This window comes from Panicum virgatum, chromosome 6K (assembly GCF_016808335.1).
Source record: "Panicum virgatum strain AP13 chromosome 6K, P.virgatum_v5, whole genome shotgun sequence".
Lineage (NCBI taxonomy): Eukaryota > Viridiplantae > Streptophyta > Magnoliopsida > Poales > Poaceae > Panicum > Panicum virgatum.
This window is the reverse complement of record NC_053141.1, coordinates 15,958,257-15,978,575: the sequence shown is the minus strand read 5'-3', so window position 1 is coordinate 15,978,575 and position 20,319 is coordinate 15,958,257. Positions and strand designations below refer to the sequence as shown.

Genomic DNA, 20,319 nt, shown 5'->3' with positions numbered 1-20,319 from the left:
AATTTTGACCCGAAACCCGAAAAACCCAAAAGAACCCGACATTTTACATAGGCCCGGCCCGACCCGACCCGACCCGACCCGACTGGCTGTCGGGTCGGGTGCGGGCTCAATTTTACGCCCGACCACCGGGTCGGGTCGGGCACGGGCCGCTAGAAAAAACACCGGGCTTTTTTTGCCCGTCCCGAACCCGACCTGGCCCGGAGGATGCCCAAGTATAGTTGCGGGCGACAGGGATGGAAGCAAGGGGGAATGACTAGTCTGCTGGATAGAATATAGATATGAAGAGTGAAAGTTGCTAAATGGTAATATGAAGAGTTGAATTTGGCTATTTCTTTTGGAAAATTGCATTAATTAGATCTGTATAATCGGAAAATCAATTGTCAATAAGCCAAAGAGCCAATCGCGCCCCTATCGCCTCCCATGCCCGCCACATGTCACGTGCTCCTACCCCACCCTATCAATTGACCGGTGCTCCCATCAGCCCAGCCCAGATCTCCCATTCTCGCCGTCACTGACACCACGGCCCCACCTTCCCTATCAATTGACCGATGCCCCCGTCAGCCCAGCCCAGATCTCTCATTCTCGCTATCACTGACACCACGGCCCCACCTTACCGTTGCCGGCCTGCCCTTTCAAGCCCGGCAGACCGCCCCCCACTGTCCTCCCCTCCATCTTCCCCTCCCTGCCATTTCAAATCACTCTCTCCACCCCCGAGCTCGTCGTCGCCAATCCACCCATCAACTCCCAGATCTCCCCCCGTCTCGCTCGCCTCGCGCTCGCCGCGGATGTCCTCGTCGGCGCGCTTCGACCTCCGGGTAAAACCCTAGCCACCCCCCGGACCCCAGATCCGCCGCCCTCCCCTTCGCCGCCGAGGCGACTGACATCCTCCTCCTCCTCAATGCAGGCCTCGTCGCAGCAGCTGCAGGCTCCGGCGTCGCACGCCGGCATGAGGTGAGCGCCGTCGCGGCCTCCCTCCTCCTCCTCCTCTCTATTACTCTCCCGGGTTCAAGGTGGCTGGCTTGGTTCTGAATTCTGATGGTGGCGCGCCCTGTTTCGTGCAGCGACGGGGGCGCGTTCGCGAATGCGGGGAACCTGGAGCACTGCGCCCGGTACCTCAACCAGACGCTCGTCACCTTCGGATTCCCGGCCTCGCTCGACCTCTTCGCCACCGATCCGGTCAGCTCCGCCTCCCTCTCTCAGCCCCCGCCCGCTGATGCTTCACGCCTACGCGGTCGTTTGTTTTTTCGGACAAATTCTCGAGGCTAATGCATGATTGCTCTGATATTTCGTTTCTGTCAATTTTGCTAGATCACCGCTTACTGTTCTTCTATTTTTAATTTTTGCCAGCATTTTCATGCTTATTTTTTGGGTTTGGGCCATGCTTTTCCAACTATTTGTTCTTTCTCCAGTGGACATGTTATTGTAGAATGTTTGTTTTATGCAATAGGAGGGGATGGTGAGTTATTGTCGACTCTTATGTTGTTCCACTATTTTTTGGGTCAGTTCTGATATATATTTTCCCAAAAATAATGTGGCTCTGGGAGTGGAGGTAGAGAGGCAGATTGGAGCTACTTCTTTTGCTATTTGGATATCGATGTTGAAGAAGGGTGTTAATGTTTCATGTGCCTGTTCTCTGAACATACCACACTTCTTTGGGTTCTGTTGTGCAGGTCTCGATTGCAAGAACGTGCAACTGCATCTATGCATTGCTGCAGCAGCGCCAGAGGGACATTGAGTTCAGGGAGTCTACAAATGATCTGCGGCAGCGGTGAGTCTTGCGCTAATCATTTCTTCCATTGATTTTTCATGTTGTAATTAGGATGTTCTTAGTGAGGTTAGTTATGAATTGTTCACCAGATCTGGAGGGTAGCACTGATTAGTGAGAGACACAGTACTTCATCTGCATCACAAGACATAGTACTGGTTGGTAGTGATAGATGCTGATGGTGCCTCTCACATGGCATTATTGTTCTCATTCATGGTTGTTTTCTTGACCTTGGACATGATGATGATGGTTGGTTGAATCACTTAATTGCACTCCCTCCCTTTTTAAATCTATGATGTTTAGGTCAAGCTAATAGCTTAATATAATGACATTTAGTTCAAGCTAATAGCTTAATATACGGTGTTTAGGACAAGCTAATATCTCGTCCTAAATGTCATGTATTTAAAAACAGTGGGACTGGGAGTATCATTTAACAGTAACAGTATTGGTTTTAGGCCCATGCTATAAACCTGAAATCTGCCTGGTCCAGGAGAACTGCTTGACATCAATTCTTACCAAGTTTTTTTTCTTGGAGTATGGACTAAGAGGAAAGTCCTGAGAAATTGAAGTGTTTTTATCCACTCTGTAAGAAATAACACATTTCCTCAAAATTTTCAAGTGCAGTTTTCTTCACCATTTTTTTTAGTCAGTGTTAGTTTCTTTTGTTTACCTACTGAACCAACCAACTTATATCAGACATAGTAAAATGAGGCTTAACTTTATTGCATAAATTTGACTTAAGCTAGCATTTGGTTAGTACCTGCTGTTTGTGTTTGTAGCCGTGTTGAATCTTGATTTTGCTTGCCTTTAAAGCTCCATTACCCTGATACGTCCAGGAGACCACATATCCCGTATCCGATACGTATCGGATACGGATACGCCAGGGATACGCCGGGGATACGTATCCATCGCGTATCGGCGTACTGGGCCGTAATGGGGCTTGAAACTCAGGTTTGGATACGTATCTGTTGCCGTATCGGAGAGCAGAGAGAGGAGCGCGCGAGCTTGAGATCCGCCGCGGGAGGGGGAGGGAGGAGGGAGGATGGAGGTGCGGGGCACCGGAGCCGAGCCGAGCTCGCCGCCCGCCGAGACCGTCGAGGCCGCCGAGCTCGTCGCCCGCTGAGGCCGCCCGCCGGGGAGAGAGAGCCAGAGAGGGGCTCCGGCCGCCGCCGCCCCGAATCGAGGGAGGAGGAGGGAGTAGGGCCGTCCCGCGCCTCCGCTACACCAAGAACCGCGCCTCCGCCCGCGCCGTGGCCGCCATGGCCACCGAGGGAGGGAGCAGGGGGGAGGGAGGGGGATCCATCACGACGAGGGAGGAGGGCCGCCGCGCCCCCGCCGTCGACCAGATCCGGTGGCCGCCCGCCGCGCCTGCCGCCGTTTAGCCCGGTGCCGGCGAGGGAGGCCGGAGGAGCGCCACCGCCGGCCTGGGGAGAGTGAATGGAGGAGAGAGAGAGAGAGAGAGTGGAGTGCGACGGGGTGGGGGAGTGGGTGGATAAAAAATGAAGTGTATGATATGTGGGACCCGCAGTTAGTAGTTGATATGCTGGTGCCATATTTCTTATGAAATACCTAGGTACTAACATGAATTGGCTCCATTCTGGAGAAGCCATTATTATAATTGGTGGAGGAAATACTTTGTGGCGCTGCATTATTATTATTATTATTTTATTTTTTAAATAGTAAACGTATCCGCGTATCGGGTTTTTTAGAAAATTGCTGTATCCGCGTATCCGTACCCGTGCAACTTAGCTGTAAAGTTTGGTTTTCACAGTGCAATTCTGCCTTTGAATCAAAACTAGAACAGGCAATTATGTACTTTTGTCCTTGACATCACTCACCATAGATTTACTTTTCTCTGACAGTACCACTTTCTGCCATGAGCCAACCCTGTCACTACCTATAGCATACCCTTTCTCCTTGTTCATCTCCCTTCTTTTTTTTTTCTTCTTTTGACAATGATTCCTACTATACCCTCAAATCTCTGTTGTTTCTCCTCCACAATCCTGTTGATATTGTAATTTTATTGCTGACATCTCCTATTTGTATAACGTGCTGAAAGTTTTAAATGTCTACCTTGTAATTAGGTGCACCTAACAACTAAATGATTTGTTCTATTTGTCATCATTAGTTGTACTTGCATGGTACTATTTGCACAGAGCCCATTCCTTCACAACAGTGTGCTGTCGGACATTGTTTTCTGCCATGTTATTAGATTGACATAGACATGATTCTGTTATCCGCTCTTTTCTATGTTCATGCATGTGAAGTTAATAGACACCTTTTGTTTCATTAGGACAAGGCTTTGACTGAAAATTACTCTGCCAAGGCCATTTCTGTAATACAAAATCATAAGCATGAGTAAGTACTTTCCAACACGAATCTAATGATATCAATTTTGTATTACAAAATTCATATACCAATAAAAACTGTTGGCCAATGGCTCATCCTAGCAAAATGAAATACACATGCTAATTTCAAATGGAGGGAGTATATCAGTTAGGTGAGGAGGCTAATGCAGTTGATTGCAACATTTGCACAATTTCCACCACAGTGCAACATGAGTCTGTTGTCTGCTTTGTTCCATTATACATTCACACCATTCAGTTAGGTGGCAACATAAATGCAATTGACAAATATTTGCCTAATGCTGTGTCACTTTATTACTATGAGACTATGGATAATGGTTCTGTAACTAATGGTACACAATTTTCAGTATGCAGTCTGATACTTCACGGCTGGAAGCCAAGATTGAAAGAATGGATGCTCAATTAGCAGCCAAAGATCGGGAGCTAGCCACACTTACTCGAACGGTTCGTTCTTTCATCAATTTCTCTTTGGAGTCTTCACCATTCTTGGGATTCTAAATTCTTTTCAATTACCAGGAGGCGAAAAACACTGCAGCTTTGAAATCTCAGATTGATAAGCTGCAGCAAGAACGTGATGAATTTCAGAAAATGGTTATAGGAAATCAGGTTAGATTCTGACTTATTTTCTTACTTTCCTTTGAAAATCACCCTAGCATGTTTGTTTTCTTTGTTTACGGTGAAGAGAATTGCAACAATGTTTGGTGATGAGATGACATGAACTTGTACTTACTTGCTGTTATTCTTTTGCAAGCAAGTACGCACTCAGCAAATCCATGAAATGAAGAAGAAAGAGAAGGAATACATAAAATTGCAGGCAAGTATTTGTATCTTTAAAAGGTGATGTTGTAACAGTGACAACATAGTAATTGCACTGAAAGCATCTTTGTCTGATTTGCAGGAGAAGCTAAACCAGGTATTAATGGAGAAGAAAAAGGAGTCATCCCGTTCTGGAATCGAAATAATGAACTTATTGCAGGTTGCTTAGGAATCTTCTTGATTGTTATAATATGTATTCATATTTTTATTTTGTATTTGAGTCTTATGTTTATTTGGACACCAACTTCAACAGAAAGAAGGACGGCAACGTGGAACTTGGAGTGGAAAAAAGAATGACAATGATTATTACAAAATGATTGTAAGAAGTAATGCATTTTTGAAACTTAAACCGGATTGAATATATTCTAATTACTTGATTGCATATCCAGGTTGATGCATATGAAGTGAAAAAGCAAGAACTGATGCAGGAGAATTCTGATTTACGGGCACTCTTGCGTTCAATGCAGGTAAAAGCAATGCCATATTTCAATTTAGTTTCCTGCTTTTGTATGTAATGTGTTTGTAACATGGTTCCATGTCATATTGTTGCTTTTATATTGCGCATAATATTCTTCAATATTCTAGAATTTTTCCTTACACATTTATGCTTAATTCATAAAAAAAACACTCAACCAGAAAGAGACATTCCTGAAATTTTGTCTTAAAGAAGCTGGTACCAGGATTAGAACCCGGGCCGTCAACAGGGTTTTCATTGACCCCTGGAGTTCAAGGCTCTAACCGTTACGCTGTGATAATCTTTGGTGTCATGCTTAATTCATTGGATTCCTGGAAAAATAAGTAACATTTTTATAGTTTCTTGTGCACAAATTCTCATTATTTGATGGGCCAAAAAACCGTGGTAATATTAGGAGTCATCAGTGCCACATTTTTTTCGTCCCTCAATTATCGTGTGCAAAATCTATCTGAAAGAATCTGGGGGATGTGAACTGGACAGTTTGGAAAGATGGAGGATGAGAATTAAACTGTAAGGATAGTTGAAGGACTACAGATAGGCTAGATTCCTAATTATAAAATATTGAACAGTGTGTTGACCCAAGTGACAATGTTTTACCTCAGATGGACATGCGTGAGTTCCTCAATGCTCCGAATGGATCATCACAGCCTACTGTTGCTGCTAATGGAAGAAAAGAGGCAGGGTCTCAGTCCCCACTAGGTGGCAAGACGGTATGAATGATATGAATGATTTTCATTATGTGTTTAAATGTTGGTCTCCCTCCTTTTTTGTTTCCTTTTGAACTCACGTGGTTCTCTGCCATGTATCAAATCACACTTTCTCTTTCCTTATGTCAGATATCTTTTGCTTAGTAGGAGTCACATACTCACTCTTTGATTCCTTTTTGTTTTCACATGTCAGGATGTCTTTGACCTGCCCTTTCACATGGCAAGAGACCAGATAGAAGAGAGTTTGCGCACAAAAATGGCTTCAATCAAGGTAGGAACAACTGGATTAAGATTATATCTCCATCTTACAATTTTTGTTTCAGGATGCATACTTGTTTTCATTACATCGTGGTGTCCATTTCCTATTTGCTACCAGGCACGAATGACCCAACTTCAAGATGCTCAAAAAGGTGCTGAAGTGACCTCTGAGGCTACCGAGCGTGAGCTTGAGCTCGAAGCTCAGCTGGTTGAAGCAAGGAGCATCATTCAAGAGCAGGTTTGCGCTTTTTTATATATCTTTACTCACCACTTCTGAATTACAATAGATCTCTCACATGGTAATTGCCAACACTAAACTCCTTGGAATCCTGTTTATAGTTGACATGCATAATGCTGTTGTGTATGCTGTAACTGCGTACAGTTTTGTCATGAATAACCTTACATTTAAGAACCAAATGTGCAGGCCTCCATCATGTCCAAGCACTTCACCAAGTCTGATAAGCCAAGGTGATTTGATACGTCTTGTTTCCCCTGGTTCTCTTCTGTTCCCTCCAACTAGACCCTCCAATTTATGGATTCCCTCGCAGCGGCAGGAGGCATAGTGGTCTGGATGGCGAGCGAGAGGCGTCTGCTGAGGTGTGAAAATGTGCCCGTGGCAAGGATAATGTCACGCAAGAACCTCTTTTTTAGCAAGCACTCAGGTAGTATGTTGCAGGATAACGCCTTCCTGGCATGGTAGCCTGAGTCTAGGCACCGTCGATGTAGTATGATACGCAGGAGCATCACCTCCAGTGCATGGCTAACCTGGTTCACCTTGACTAGTTACGTGTAGCGAAAATGTAATTGTAATCCAGCGGTTTGAATTATGGCAGTGTAGCTACCTTGCATCCCTGGAAGAAATGGACCTTTTGGACGGTACGTCTTACAGGAATGTTGTCTGCATGCCATATTAGTAACTTAGTACATGCAATGAGTAGTGGCTAGTCTTCAGAATGCGGATGAAGGCTGTCACTTGTCGCTGCTATGGCACAAATCTGGTTTGCGGCTTTGGTGCTATGGCACAATTCTAATGGTAACATTAGATTGAATGGGACTGAATCTTTGCTCGAGTGCAAGTTCATGCTCGTGAAATCGAGTTTGTTACTGGAACGTTATTGATCATGAAAAGATTCTGTGTCGAGCCCGGGCCACCCGCGTGGTGTTCGTATCAATGTCGATGCATCTGCGTCCACTGTGCAGTTCCAGACGCGCAGGTGCCGGAGCACCATGGAACGTCACAACCGTGGCACGCCACAAGTGTGTGGCTACGAACGCTCAACGCTTGCTTGGGACCTGGGGAACGTAGTGCCTTCTTTCCATGGGCGTGGAGCTGGGAGAATCGGGCACGGGTTTGGCGCTTGGTTGCTTGCACGCCTCACGTTCTTCAGAGTTCAGATCCAGATCCACGCGGAAGCTGACCCGGCCTCGTGCGACCGCGCACCAGGAAAACGTTGGATTTTATGATTTCGAAAAAAAAAGAGAGAAAATGTTGTGATTTTTCGTCGCGAGGGCTAACGTCGTTAAATCATTTTCGCAGTAGATCCACGAGGCCAGAAGAAAAGAGATAGAGGCAGTGACGGATGGAAAATAGAGATTTATCTGTGCAATTCAGTGGCCAGAAAAAACACACACACGCACAATTCTCCACGTTGCTATTTCTTAAGATGTTACATGTGCTTCGTCGTCTCATCACTCCATCCCTATTGTGCAATACTTTCTCCGTTCACAAAAAAAATATAATTATAGAATCCGTGCCGATCAAACTAGTTCAAATTTAACCAAATTTACTTTTTGTATCATGGATGTTATTACTTTTAACTAAGCTAATGGTAGTTATTTTGTATCATGGATGTTATTACTTTTTAATATAACTTTAGTCAAAGTTCAAGTTGTTTAACTTATTGAAAAGCAAGAATTACATTTTTTAGAGTGGGGGAGTACCTTTTTAGGTTTTAGTTTGATGTTGATTTTTGTCGCAAATACTTGTAGTTTATTGTAGTAAAGATGTTAAATTATTGCACTGGACTTTTGATAATCGGGTCGGTTTTGCTGTATTCCTTTGTACTCCCTCCATCCATCTCTGCTCATCGCATTAGGCTGTCCGCACCAGCTACGGTACCCCAACCTCTATCGCATACTGCAGTACCGACTTAGCGGAAAAAGGGGTGCCCCGGGTATTGAAAAACTGTCTGCTAAAGTAGTGGACGCTTCCCCATCCGGCGAATCGAGCGGACTCCCAGAAGCTTGCTAAAGCGCAGCCATGGTGCGGGGCCTGCCTCGGCCCTTGCTGCCCCACGCTCGTTGCCACCGCTGACGGAGGAGGAGGGGGCAAAGGGCTGGCCACCGCAACTCCACTATGCCCTGCGCGGATCCGACCGCCATGGGAGGGCTGGAGAGGAGGGAGGAGGAGGGGGCGGCTGTCCGCCGTAGCCATGGGAGGGAGCGAGAGGAGGGAAAAGGATGGGGCGGAGAGCTGGCGCCGCCGTCATGGGAGGGCGTGGGAGGAGGGGCGGCCGTGGGAGGGAGAGAGAGAGTATGGGAAGGGAGAGGGGGCGTGGGGGGTAAAAAAAATGATAAAAGAAAATTGACGCATGAGTCCGACGACTAGTAGTTGGTATAGAGGATGAGATATATAGTATGACGGCTACAAGAGAAATCGATATAGAAAAGAGAATCTCGATAACTAGAACAATTCTTTTTAGAAGATGAAAATAGAGTATGACGAATGCGGATAGACTAGGTCTTAGGCACCGAGACCAAGGATCGCAGCCCCAGTAATCCATCTAACTGTCAACTTTTTTTATCATGAGATTGGGAGTTTAAGGGCAAAAATATTTAATAAATCGAGGTAAAAATAAACCAAAAATTGGATGAAACTATTCGTATTTCTAGCTTCATCGGTGACGACGGAACCTCCAAACGGCAGCTAATCTATCTTCCGTTCCGTGGATCCGACTGCATCAGCAAGAACCAAACCACTCCCAACAACTTATGTGCATTTGTCCTCATCCCCACACCACCGCATTTCCATCCCAGCATACATTTTCTCGTGTTGCAAAACTCCGGATTTCTGTCAGAAAGGGACATCACACATCACACAAAGAGGTGTCGAGATTTTTTTTCTCCACAATGGCCGTGTTTGGTTAGGGGTGAAAAAGTTTTGATGGAAACTTATTATAACTTTGACCACTAATTAGATGTATTAAATTAAGTCTAATTACAAAAGCACCTCCACAATTACAGGTACTGTAGTAATATTGTACCTAATGAGGTCTTTAACCGCATGATTTGGCGATTATTAGAGTATGGTCACGGTAGCATTATTGTATCTAATCATATATTAATTAGGCTCATTAGATTCGGCTCGCAAAGTTGCATCCATCTCTAAAAAATTTTATAAATAGACTACATTTAGTACTCTATGCATATAAAATTCTCTTTTCGTAAAATTTTCACTGTTACAACCAAACACGATCAATAAAGAGAAGTAGAGATGGAGTGAGATATACAGATATAAATATCCCGAGGTGGAAGCTTGAGGGGAGGCGGAGGGAAGAGCAGAGAGGAGCACGAGGCCACCTCCCCTTCCCGCCCCCCATCCTATGGATAGAGCGGCCGCGACAGCCGCAGACATCCTCGTCATGATCCCATCGCCTTCGCCTTCGCCTTCGCCTTCGCCTTCACCTTTGTAGCACCGCCTCCTCATCCGCCCGCTCCCTGTTTCTTGGCCACTCGGGTTCCTGTACTGGATCGGATTGGACCCCCGTCCGCCCGTTTCTTGGAGGAGAGATGGCCGAAATGGCCGTGACCGTTGCCGCAGCCGCCGGTACCCTCCGGCCGTGCACTGGCGTGTCGGCGCGCGGTGCCGCGGTTCTTGGCCGGTGGCGGCCTCTTGCCCTGGCGACACCTGCTAAGCTGAGGTGAGGGGATCGGTCATTGGCCAAGATTCAGTTTTTTCCTCCCCCTTTTGGGTGCACTAGGACTAGATTCCGAGCCTTTGCTTAGTACTCCCTCCATTCTCTTTTGATAGTCCTATTTCAAAAATTAAATTATTCTCTTTTGATAGCCCTATTTGAGTTGATATCTTGGGAATAGTATGGATGCCCCTTCGATTACTGTGCAAAGTAACTAAAAAAGATTGGTGCATGTGTATGATAACATCAAAAACGAGGAGTCATAATTAAGGTGATGATAAGCAAGGTACTTCTTCTTGGTCATTGTACCAAGATGGAATAGGACTATCAAAAGAGAATGGAGGGAGTACTCCGTATTTTCTTTTTCTGTTATGGTAGGATGTTTCAAAGGTTCGAGCTGTGTTGCAGAGAATATACTTCTGCTGTGATGGGATTGTAGCTTCTTTTTCCTGAATTTGTTAGGACATGATGATAATTCACATCATTATGGCACACCTTGTTTCTTGGATTCTTTGATTCTGTTTGGGTTGCAGAGTATCGGACTTGTTGGTTTGCTTAATGAAAAGGGGTCGGAAATTGTAAAGCAGTTTTTTTTTTCTTTCGGTCGTATCTTGATGATACAGTAGTTAATTGATGGTGCTGATTGGTGAATTAATGCGTGTGCTCAGGAGGCTCATATCAGTTATACGCTGTATGAGCCTGTTCAATGGGTATCGACAGGTGCCTAGTTTGTTCACAATTTTCAATGAGGCTCGCTTCCACAAATCTGCCTAAGTGCTGTAATCTTGTTCTAAGCTTGTTTTAGTCTTTTATTAATGCCTAGTTGGCTAGTTGCATACAGGGAAAACATTAGCTTACTCTGTGAACAAAGCACTCTAGCCATACATCATTGAATTTCACCCATATGGGTATTTTTGCATTAAGGATTTGGCAATATATTATCTTGTCCATGTCTAGTGCCTTGTAAGGCAAGAGTCACTTTCTAAATATCATGGATTCTGACAATTTTCACGATTCATATTTATTGATTAAAAGATTATATGGTCTGTTGAATCCATTTTCAGCAACAAGTAGGTTGGTAGAAAGTCTGGGGCTTCCTGGAATTGAAGGGAAGTACTGATTATCAGTCTTTATCATAATGTAAAACCAAAGTAAGGAGACACTCATAATATGTCGAAAAGACTGCATGAGTTTTCCTTTGGAGGTTCATAGTCTAGTTGCCGTGGAGTGCAGTGATGTTAATACTAACCTACAGTCTTTTGTTATTTCATCTTTTGTTTTCTATATATAACCTCCATTATATCTTTCTCTTCAATTTAGAGTGTTTGCAACTGATCTTTTCCTCTCTTCAGATTGTCCTCTTCAGCTGTGAGGGTTCCTAGGGCTACTTCCCCTGCGGCTGTTGAGGTACATAGCATAGCTAACCAAAAAGCATTGGATGAACTTGCTTGTTCAACCGCATATACTTTGGTTAGCAGGATGGGAGCAACACTGATACAGACCCTATCCCGAAAGTTATAATAGATCAAGACTCAGATCCGGATGCAACCATTGTAGAAGTAACCTTGGGTGACCGTCTTGGCGATCTTGTTGATACAGTATGTTGTTCACATTAAATTCTCATTATATTTGCACCACTAGATGGTCTTATTAACATCTCCAATATCTTAGATTGTGAGAATTGTCCTGATAAACTACGATCTGTTTGACGTGCAGATGAGTGCCCTGAAGAACTTAGGGCTAAATGTTGTTAAAGCTAGTGTCTGCCTCGATTCTACCGGCAAGCATAACAAGTTTTCTATAACTAAATCGTAAGTGGATCTTCTTTTCCTATGCTGTTTCATCAAATATGTAAAAATTGACATGAGGAATCTCCCATATAAGTTCAGTGTCCTACTTACAACATAATATGATGTCTTTCTTTGTTGTACTTTTCTGCATCTATCAGTTCTTGCCTAGAATGAGTGACAGGAATGCTCTACAGGTCCACTGGCCGCAAAATTGATGACCCAGAGTTGTTAGAAGCAGTACGATTGACGATCATTAACAACATGATACAATATCATCCGGTAACCGCCTTCAACTTTTGCTCTATCTTTTCATTATTACTTTAATAAATTTACAGCGTCGCTAATGTGAAAATAGTGTTGTTAATTTGCTACCCAGGAGTCCAGCAGTCAATTGGCTATGGGAGCAACATTTGGGCCAGAAGCCCCTGCAGAGCAGGTATTGCCTAAACTAATCTGTGTCAGTGGCTCACGTTCTATTAATGCTTCACATATTGAACCAACTCATTTATCCCTATCTATCGTGAGAAAGGAAGAGCACACGATGCTGTACAAGACACTCATTTCTACAGTGTCCTCTTTGGTTTTTCTTTTTGTCCGTTGGGTGGGTGGTGGGGAGTCTGCTTCATTGCTAATCTTAACTGAATCAAAAAGGTCTTATCTGGACTCCATATCTGGATCTGTTCTCCATAGAACATGCTTGACTCGACTTCACATGATATAATGGCCATGCAATTGCGATCAATTATAGCGTCAGAATTATGTCTCTATTCTGAGATTCGTAAACAACCTTCCCTAGTTATAAATGTTGTTCACTTGTTAATTGGCAGGTCGATGTGGACATAGCAACCCACTTAGATATCTACGATGATGGCCCTGAAAGAAGGTATGGCATCTTTCTTACCTGGTGCAACATGAGAACATACTTGCCATATTGTGCCTGAACACTTTGAATGAATAACACATTTTCCTACATGTATTTCAATTTCTGTTACAGATGTGCTGTGCTTTCCTCGCTTGACCAATTGCTATCATTTGATCAACGGAAATGCTGGAATATTTAATAACTCACCCTATAATATCAAAGTGATTTGATCTCCTATGTTGTTCCATTTCAGCTTACTTGTGGTGGAAGCCGCAGATCGTCCAGGGTTACTTGTTGATCTTGTTAAGGCCATCTCCGATACCAACGTTACTGTCCAATCTGGAGAGTTTGATACTGAGGTGACACTAGTTGTATGAAGTCTCTGCTTATGCAAGGAACCATTCATCTCCTGAGATATTCTATCTTTCAGGGGCTACTGGCTAAAGCAAAATTCCATGTCAGTTATAGGGGCAGAGCTTTGAGCAAGACTTTGCAACAGGTAAAGATTACAATACCTATTCTTTTGGCTAGAGAATCTGACTCTCGACAAACTCATGCTAGTACAGAATTTTAGTACCACGATTCTGATTTATCTCATCTCTGCAGGTTCTTTCTAATAGCTTGCGCTATTTCTTGAGGCGTCCGACAACAGAAGATGCCAGCTTCTAGCCAGATGACCATGAATGCCCCGCCTCAGTCATTTACTGAATTTGTGTGATGGGATTCACATGAATCGGATAGTATGTAGAAATACGCCCAATAATTTTTTGAAGATGGATCAGACGAGGTATACTTGATGTTATGGTGCCACACCTTATGGTATGTTTCCTTGGAATGAAGGGGAATCTGCTGTATGAAGTTCAGAAGATTGTGATCTTAAAGCATGTAACACATGATTATTTTCAACTTGGGATGCACATCTGGTGATAAATAAGATGGAACATTGTGGGGGCCATCATCCAGGTCACATATTGTGATAAATAAGATGGAACATTTTGGGGGCTATCATCCAATGCCGGGATAGAATGCTGTATTCCTTGTGTACATTTAATTGTCAGATTAATGAAGCTACATATTAGACAATTTCTTTGAGAGTCCTGACCAGGGACTAGTCCAAAGGTTTGGCAACCGTCTTGGGGCCATCATCTCGTTTTTATTTTTGCATTCACATGGACTACTCTTCAACGCGTTCAACAGCTTAGAACGGTGATGACATCACAGTGTGGAAGGAAATGGCCTCACCACAACCACTGCATCTGCATCTCTGCTGTTATTTCCCAGTTTATTCAGAAATATGCTACACTCTGGCAAACAAACTCTGCCGTTATTGTAGCTTTTACACCTCCCAAGTGTTGACAAACTGCATTAAATCAAAACCAACGTACTTAAGGCACGCCTTGCGCCATTAATCATCAGCAAGCAAAGGCAGCCTAGGACCAACACCAGACGTCTTCAATTGACACCGTGAATTCAGTTTACAGGCGGCGCCGCCGTTCGACGTCGCTGAAAATGCGCGACGGGGCGGCGGCCATGGTCGGATCCGCCACCGCATCGCCTCCGCCTCACACGGTGTAGTGCTGCTGGATGCCCTCGACGTCGAGCCCCTTGAGCCCGACGACCGACTCGACCTGCCCCTTGAGCGTGCCGAGCTCCCTGAGCCTGGCCACCTCGGCGCGGCGCCTGGCCTGCTCGGCGATCTCCGAGAGCTCGCGGTAGCCGCCGGCGGCGGCGAGGAGCTCCACCGGCGGCGCCTGCAGGCCGTGCAGCGTCCGCTGCGCCGTCGCCCACTGCGCCTCCCGCTCCTCCCGGCCGTAGTCCTTCTTGCGGGTGAAGGCGATCTTGTGCTCGAACAGCGTGTCCCACGCCCGCCCGCTCAGCGCGTACCGGATCCCCAACTTGAACGCGTCCAGCGGCACGAACGTGGCGGCGCTGTAGGCCCAGATCGCCCCCGCCCACCCCCACCCGATGCCCCGGATGTGCGCGAACCGGATCGTCAGGTACACCGCCACCAGCGTCGCCACCTGCCATGGATGCATGGATGGATCATCCGAGGTCGAGAGCCATGGATCGGCCGGCAGCAGGGGGAAGAAGAAGATCGAGATGGCATGCTTACGATCTGGGCGACGACGAAGGCGGCGCAGAGGAGGAGGCCGGGCATCTCGGCGAAGCACCAGCCGCGGGAGCGCGTCACGAAGATGAGCGCTTGGCTGATGATGCTCACCTGCAGGTACAGCGCGGACATCATCTCGTCCCGGCTGCCGTGCAGCGGCCGCACGCCGAACGTGTTCTGTCGCCGGAGCAAACAAGGTTTACATTATTACTAATTCCTCAGCGTCTCGTCTTGTACGGAGAAGAAATTTGCGAGAAATGATGATGATGGCCACTGCTAGACAGAGATCTGGAGAGCTCGCTGCTCACCGTGAAGAAGTCGGTGCTGCGCATGGCCCAGAAGAAGACGACCGTCATGAGGGCGAGGTAGGAGCCGTACACGACGCCGGTGATGAAGATCTCCTTGAGCTTCCAGCTGTCGGGGTGCGGGGACGGCTTCACCCGGTCCTTGGAGATGGTCATGATCGTTCCTGCGTCCATCCATTTGTAATTTTGTTTTCATCCAACAAACAAGTTTCAGTTGGGCGTGCCAATGGCGAGATTTAGCAGTACACATCAAGGTTGTAGCTCACCATCGTTGAGGATGGCGATGACGAGGATCATAAACGGCGAGAAATCAAACTTCCAGATCAGCGCGATGAGCATGAACCCGAGCTGCAGGTTGCCATCAAGATAGAGAAATCAAACAAACATTCAGACAAGTTCGTGCAAGAACAGAGCTTGCATTGACAGATTCATCCTTTCGGCCTTGCTTGTAACTTACTACGATGCGGATCGTTATGGACACAGCATAAATCTGAAAAAGATGTGACAAGAGAAGAAACGTCAGTCAGTCTGATAAACTGTATCTGAGTGCAGCAAAACTTATTATGCGCTGCTTGCTTACAGTGTAGTTCTTCATCCGCTGGAAGATGGCGCGGCTGGTGAGCACGGCGCTGATGATGACGCTGAGCCCGGGCTCGGTGAGCACGATGTCGGAAGCGCTCCTGGCCGCGTCGGTGGCGTCCGCGACGGCGATCCCGATGTCCGCCTTCTTCAGCGCGGGCGCGTCGTTGACGCCGTCGCCGGTCATCCCGCAGATGTGCTTCCGCTCCTGCAGTTTCTTGACGATCTCGTACTTGTGCTCTGCAGAATTCATTCAGGATCAGTAACAAACAGGGATCAGAATCAGGTGCAAACTCTGACCAATTAATCGTGCTGCTCATTCTCACCCGGGAAGACGCCGGCGAAGCCGTCGGCCTTCTCGATCAGATCGTCCACGGGGATGGAGGCGATGGCTTCGTCTTTGCACTGCCCCAGCAGCGCCGACGAGGGGTACATGTTGGTGCCCATCCCCAGCCTCCTTCCCGTCTCCTTGGCAATGGCGAGCTGATCACCTGCACCACGAACCATTCAGCGTCAGTTGGTGTCAATCAACACTAACTTCACCTCTAAATCGATCATAATCTGTACGTCTACCAGTGATCATCTTGACATTGACGCCGAGGTCGAGCGCCCTCTTGATGGTCTCAGCGCTGTCATGCCGCGGCGGGTCGAACAGCGGCAGCAGCGCCACGAACTGCCACGGGCCGCCGGGGCTGTCCTTGCGCTTCTCCGGCACCTCCTGCCTGGCGACGGCGAGGGACCTCAGGCCGCGCTCGGCGTACTTGTCGATGACGGCGTGCACCTTGTTGACGACGTCGTCTCTGCAGCCGCAGAGGGCCATGATCTGCTCGGGAGCGCCCTTGCTGACGCGGTGACAGGTGCCGTTGGCGACGCTGATGTAGGTGAGGGCGGTGCGCTTGTCGACGGGGTTGAAGGGGAGGAAGTGCACCTCCTGGATGCCGTCCCGGGCCTCCCTGGGGTCGCCAAGCATGCCGACCATGGCTGCGTCGATGGCGTCCTGGTTCTCTACCCGCGACGCCCTGGCGGCGAGCAGGATGACCTCGTCGGCGTCGACGCCCTTAGCGAAGATCTCGATGAGGCCCCTGTCGACGCTGAGCTTGTTGACGGTGAGCGTGCCCGTCTTGTCGCTGCACAGCACGGTCATCCCGGCCATCTCCTCGATGGCGGTCATGCGCTTGGTGATGGCGCCCTGCGTGGCCAGCCGGTGCGAGCCGATGGCCATGGTGACGGAGAGCACCGTGGGCATGGCGATGGGGATGCCGCCAATGAGGAGCACCAGGAGGTTGTCGATGCCGTCGCGGTACCGGCGGTGCTGGATGGCGTACATGACCACGACCTCGACGGCGACGCCGGCGGCGATGGCGGCGATGCAGAAGTTGCCGATGGCCCGGAGCACCTTCTGGAAGTGGCCGACCTGGTTGGTGCTGTCCACCAGGTGCGCCGCCTTGCCGAAGAAGGTGTGCACGCCGGTGGCGATGACGACGGCCTCGACCTCGCCCTGCTTGCACGTGGACCCCGAGTAGACGCTGTCGCCTGGGCCCTTGGTCACCGGCAGCGACTCGCCGGTGAGCGCCGACTGGTCGATCTTGAGCGGGTCGCCCTCCAGCAGGCGCGCGTCGGCGGGGACGATGTCGCCGAGCTTGACGCTGATCACGTCGCCGGGGACGAGCACCGCGGCCTCCTGCTCGCTCCAGCGGCCGTCGCGGAGCACCCTGGCCCTGGGCGCCAGGTTCTTCATGAGCGCCTGCGCCGCGCTCCCGGCGCTCGACTCCTCCACGTAGGAGATGGTGGAGTTGAGGAGCAGCAGCACCACGATGCCGACGAAGTCCTGCCAGTCCGGCGGCTCGCCGCCGCCGTTGGCCAGCGCGATGGCCATGATCGCCGCCGCCTCCATCACCCACGACAGGGGGTTCCACATGAACCCCAGGAACTTGAGGATCTTGCTCTCCTTCTTCTCCTCGAGCTTGTTGGGGCCGAAGACGGTGATGCGCTTCTGGGCCTCCTCCGAGGAGAGGCCCTGCTTGGTGCATTTCAGGGTCTGGAAGACCTCCTCCACGGGGATGTTCTCCTGCCATGCCACGCATCATCATCAGTTCATCATCACAAACAAAACAATACTAAGGACCTGGAAGGCTGGAACAACAGCGACATGTATGTGTATAATCAATGATTAGATGCAGTGATAGCAGTGATTAATGAGTCAGGCCGGAAAATGCGCGGTGGTTGCAGATCACAAGAACAGCAGGGGGGAAAAGAGGAGAAAAAAAAGGTGGAGTCTTTGCAGTGCAGATGGAAGAGGCATGTAGCCCGTGAACCAAGCAACGAGAAAAGGGAGGCATCTTTAACGCCAGCTTCTTCACATTTTTTTCTTCACATGATGAGCAAAAGAAGATGAGTAGTAAATCTGTTCTAGTATGAGCTACGCTGGCTGAGCTGGGTGACCATTGGAGGCCAGATGTATGTTCTTTTCCCTTTCAAAGAAGAAGTGTTTGTTCTTCGCGATCTATCGCTATATCTAGTCGTACCAGATCGAGGAAGGAGATAACGACGGCAGTAGGAAAGAAAGAACAACGGCCAACAAAAATACTCGTACCAGATCGACGGCCTCATTCTTGATCTCCTCGAGCCCCGCCATCTGAGCTGCCGGCGCAACCGCCGGAGGGAGGGACGACGACGACGATGAACGCGCGCGCCGCCGGCCGGTGATGAGGGTTCGGAAACGCAACGACGGGCGCTGCCTCTTATATAGGGGCCGGCCGCTTCAGCCTGCCTGCGTATTGTGTCAAAATCAGAGGGCAATAGGGTAAAGCGTGTTACCCAGCCTGCAATTGGGCACAAAATCAAACCATATCCATACCAATCCATTCTCATAAGAGAAAATAATATTGCTCACACCACTTCAAACCACCACAATCACAAACCAATCCGACCCAAACATTTCAGCTCATAATGTAATAAACTATTAGCCAAACTATGGTTGCAATCCAATAAAAACCCGTTTCTCCAAAAAAAGTTTATAGTGTAGATTTTGTCACACCGTTTTGCACAGAGTAGCTGCTAGTTATACCAAGTCATCTCCAATAAATTTCAGTCAATTTCGATAAAATTTTATAGTGTGAACGTGGGGTTTTATTTCTAGGGTCCGGCTCTTGACGTGGGACCCACGTGTAATTCTAGCCATGCTGTTTTGCACAGAGTAGCTCCTAGTCATACTGAGTCATCTCTAATAAATTTCAGTCAATTTCGATAAAATTTTACAGTGTGAACACGAGGTTTTATTTCTAGAGTCCGGCTCTTGACGTGGGACCCACGTGGAATTCTAGCCATGCTGCTTTGCACAGAGTAGCTCCTAGTCATACTGAGCCATCTCCAACAAATTTCAGTCAATTTCGATAAAATTTTATAATGTGAACACGATGTTTTATTTCTAAGATCCGGCTCTTACAGATCGACATTTATATATAATCATACTGTTTTGCATAAAGAATTCATTTCAGCCCACCCCAAACCACTCCAATCCATATTTACATAGACCCACCCCACCCCACCACATTAGCTAATACAATCCATTTGAATCCACCCAAACATAATCCATATCAAAACTCAATCCATTAAACCCATCTCAATCCAAACCATTAGCAGGATTACGTGTTACCTCCTAGAGGCACGGCCTGCATGTTTATAGGCGTATGGAATAAACGCAGAGATTACGGAATTGTAACAACTTGGGAGTCGGTTAGGAGATCTAGTTTGAACTAATTACAACATCTCTAATTCTATCTACAACAGGCTTCTAGATCTCCCACCGAAGCTTGCACAAGTTTGCTTCTAGGACTCTATCTATATCTTTAACATATTGATCGTCTCGTCTGCTACGACACGTACGTGCCCGTGCTTGTGCTACGGATTGTCGACCGCCGTGGTCCGATCGACATCGATCACGCCCGTTGTACACGAAAGAGAGAGGTCCCATACTCCAGTAGTGGTCTTGTTTGGATAGTGCTAGATTCTAGAATGCACTTTTCCCGAGAAAATAATCTCGCATGCATGTATGGAGTACTAAATAAAGTCTATTTGTAATTTTTTTAAGGATATAGGTGTACCTTTTCGCGACGAATCTAATGATGTTAATTAATTGATGATTAGCTACAGTGATGCTACAGTAACCATTCTCTCATTACGCAGTTAAAGGCCTCATTAGATTTTTCAGGATCCCTACCGCAGAGATTGTGGAGTTAGTTTTGCAAACTGTCTTCATTTAATACCAGTAATTAATAGTCAAAGTTTCCTAGCACAAATTGTGCTAGGGAACCAAACAGGGCTAGTGTATCGGAGCAAGCACTATAACATGCTGTAAAAATGCTAAATGGAC

At 47.3% G+C, this 20,319-nt stretch overlaps 3 protein-coding genes across 8 annotated transcripts; 2 read left to right on the top strand and 1 right to left on the bottom strand.

The window, feature by feature from the left end:
- Window positions 1-652: 652 nt before the first annotated feature.
- LOC120711885 (afadin- and alpha-actinin-binding protein-like) lies at window positions 653-7,300 on the top strand. 4 transcript variants are annotated; one of them, XM_039997556.1, is made up of 15 exons: window positions 653-815; window positions 905-951; window positions 1,062-1,176; window positions 1,671-1,768; window positions 4,479-4,575; window positions 4,648-4,737; window positions 4,883-4,945; window positions 5,030-5,044; window positions 5,201-5,266; window positions 5,337-5,414; window positions 6,025-6,132; window positions 6,323-6,400; window positions 6,506-6,625; window positions 6,812-6,855; window positions 6,936-7,300. In XM_039997556.1, exons 1-15 carry the CDS (start codon window positions 786-788, stop codon window positions 6,988-6,990), a joined length of 1,104 nt encoding a protein of 367 aa, XP_039853490.1. In that variant the 5' UTR covers window positions 653-785; the 3' UTR covers window positions 6,991-7,300. The 4 variants fall into 4 exon arrangements, with proteins under 4 accessions (XP_039853490.1, XP_039853487.1, XP_039853489.1 ...); XM_039997553.1 differs by having other exon boundaries at window positions 5,030-5,107; XM_039997555.1 differs by having other exon boundaries at window positions 5,030-5,107; window positions 6,942-7,297.
- Window positions 7,301-9,914: 2,614 nt separating this feature from the next.
- Window positions 9,915-14,036, top strand: LOC120711886 (ACT domain-containing protein DS12, chloroplastic-like). Of its 3 annotated transcripts, none has more exons than XM_039997559.1 (10): window positions 9,915-10,307; window positions 11,654-11,708; window positions 11,780-11,899; window positions 12,018-12,112; window positions 12,286-12,370; window positions 12,468-12,527; window positions 12,919-12,974; window positions 13,207-13,312; window positions 13,384-13,452; window positions 13,560-14,036. In XM_039997559.1, the coding sequence occupies exons 1-10, from the start codon at window positions 10,177-10,179 to the stop codon at window positions 13,620-13,622; spliced, it is 840 nt and encodes a 279-aa protein (XP_039853493.1). In that variant the 5' UTR covers window positions 9,915-10,176; the 3' UTR covers window positions 13,623-14,036. The 3 variants fall into 3 exon arrangements, with proteins under 3 accessions (XP_039853493.1, XP_039853494.1, XP_039853492.1); XM_039997560.1 differs by having other exon boundaries at window positions 9,947-10,307; window positions 11,777-11,899; window positions 13,207-13,279; XM_039997558.1 differs by having other exon boundaries at window positions 9,950-10,307; window positions 11,777-11,899.
- Window positions 14,037-14,176: 140 nt separating this feature from the next.
- Window positions 14,177-18,649, bottom strand: LOC120711884 (plasma membrane ATPase-like). Its single transcript, XM_039997552.1, has 9 exons — window positions 18,541-18,649; window positions 16,521-18,015; window positions 16,274-16,438; window positions 15,949-16,187; window positions 15,826-15,858; window positions 15,635-15,716; window positions 15,372-15,532; window positions 15,067-15,240; window positions 14,177-14,974 (listed from the first exon to the last, which is right to left on the bottom strand). The coding sequence occupies exons 1-9, from the start codon at window positions 18,580-18,582 to the stop codon at window positions 14,516-14,518; spliced, it is 2,850 nt and encodes a 949-aa protein (XP_039853486.1). The 5' UTR covers window positions 18,583-18,649; the 3' UTR covers window positions 14,177-14,515.
- Between the last annotated feature and the right edge of the window lie 1,670 nt (window positions 18,650-20,319).